General features: G+C 50.5%; 1 protein-coding gene across 1 annotated transcript in view; it reads left to right on the forward strand.

Moving 5' to 3' along the window:
• Positions 1–77: 77 nt before the first annotated feature.
• LOC103460887 (uncharacterized) overlaps positions 78–1,311 on the forward strand; it is a 10,442-nt gene continuing 9,208 nt past the window's right edge. Inside the window, exons 1-3 of the mRNA XM_017303524.1 lie at positions 78–623; positions 748–903; positions 966–1,289. Of these exons, the coding sequence (XP_017159013.1) occupies positions 408–623; positions 748–903; positions 966–1,289 (696 nt within the window). The 5' untranslated portion in view covers positions 78–407. The remainder of the gene's footprint in view (positions 624–747; positions 904–965; positions 1,290–1,311) is intronic.

Below are 1,311 nucleotides of genomic sequence, written 5' to 3' on the forward strand. Positions count from 1 at the left end.
GGAGACAGAGATGGAGACGGAGACAGAGATGGAGACGGAGACAGAGATGGAGACGAGACGGAGATGGAGATGGAGACAGAGATGGAGACGGAGACGAGACGGAGACGAGACTAGACGGATGATTCTGAAGAACCAGGTCAAAGTCTGGACCATAAAAACTGATGAACAAAATCTTTTTGACGTAGAGACAGTGGAGGTCCAGTAAAGAATCTGAAAGTAGCAGAACCATCAGAACCATCAGAACCATCAGAACCATCAGAACCATCAGAACCATCAGAACCATCAGAACCTTGTTATTCTCTCTCATTGAAATGAACTTTAACATTTGGTCAGGATGAAATATGAGAAAATCGTCCGTCTGAATGCTGAGCAATAAAATCATTTATTTCTATTATCAATAGCAATAAATGATCTGGAACCAAAATCGGATCAAACAGGAAGACAGGAAGTGTCTCCGTCTTCTGTTGTGTCCAAAAACAGAGACATCATCACTAAGACATGATGCTGATCAGAGGGACAAGGACAAGACAGCAAAGGAGCCGAGACGGGAGACAAAGACAGAACCGGGTCCAGAAAAGGCTCCGAAGACCAGGAGATCCAGAAACCTGGAGCCAAACCTGCAGGTGGAGCTTAGGGTGGATGATCCAAGCTGAAGGATGGGGTGGAGCTTCAGGTGGAGCTTCGGGTGGAACTTCAGGTGGAGCTTCAGGTGGAACTTAGGGTGGATGATCCAAGCTGAAGGATGGGGTGGAGCTTCAGGTGGAACTTAGGGTGGAGCTTCAGGTGGAGCTTCAGGTGGAACTTCAGGTGGAACTTAGGGTGGAGCTTCAGGTGGAGCTTCAGGTGGAACTTCAGGTGGAACTTAGGGTGGAGCTTCAGGTGGAACTTCAGGTGGAACTTCAGGTGGAACTCAGGGTGGAGCTTAGGGTGGATGATCCAAGCTGAAGGATGGGGTGGAGCTTCAGGTGGAGCTTCGGGTGGAACTTAGGGTGGAGCTTCGGGTGGATCTTAGGGTGGAGCTTTGGGTGGAACTCAGGGTGGAACTCAGGGTGGAGCTTTGGGTGGAGCTTTGGGTGGATCTTAGGGTGGAGCTTCAGGTGGAACTTCGGGTGGAACTTCAGGTGGAGCTTAGGGTGGAGCTTAGGGTGGAACTCAGGGTGGAGCTTTGGGTGGAGCTTTGGGTGGATCTTAGGGTGGAGCTTCAGGTGGAACTTCGGGTGGAACTCAGGGTGGATCTTAGGGTGGAGCTTCAGGTGGAACTTCAGGTGGAGCTTCAGGTGGAGCTTAGGGTGGAACTTAGGGTGGAGATTC

This window comes from Poecilia reticulata, unplaced genomic scaffold (assembly GCF_000633615.1).
Source record: "Poecilia reticulata strain Guanapo unplaced genomic scaffold, Guppy_female_1.0+MT scaffold_322, whole genome shotgun sequence".
Classification (NCBI taxonomy): Eukaryota; Metazoa; Chordata; class Actinopteri; order Cyprinodontiformes; family Poeciliidae; genus Poecilia; species Poecilia reticulata.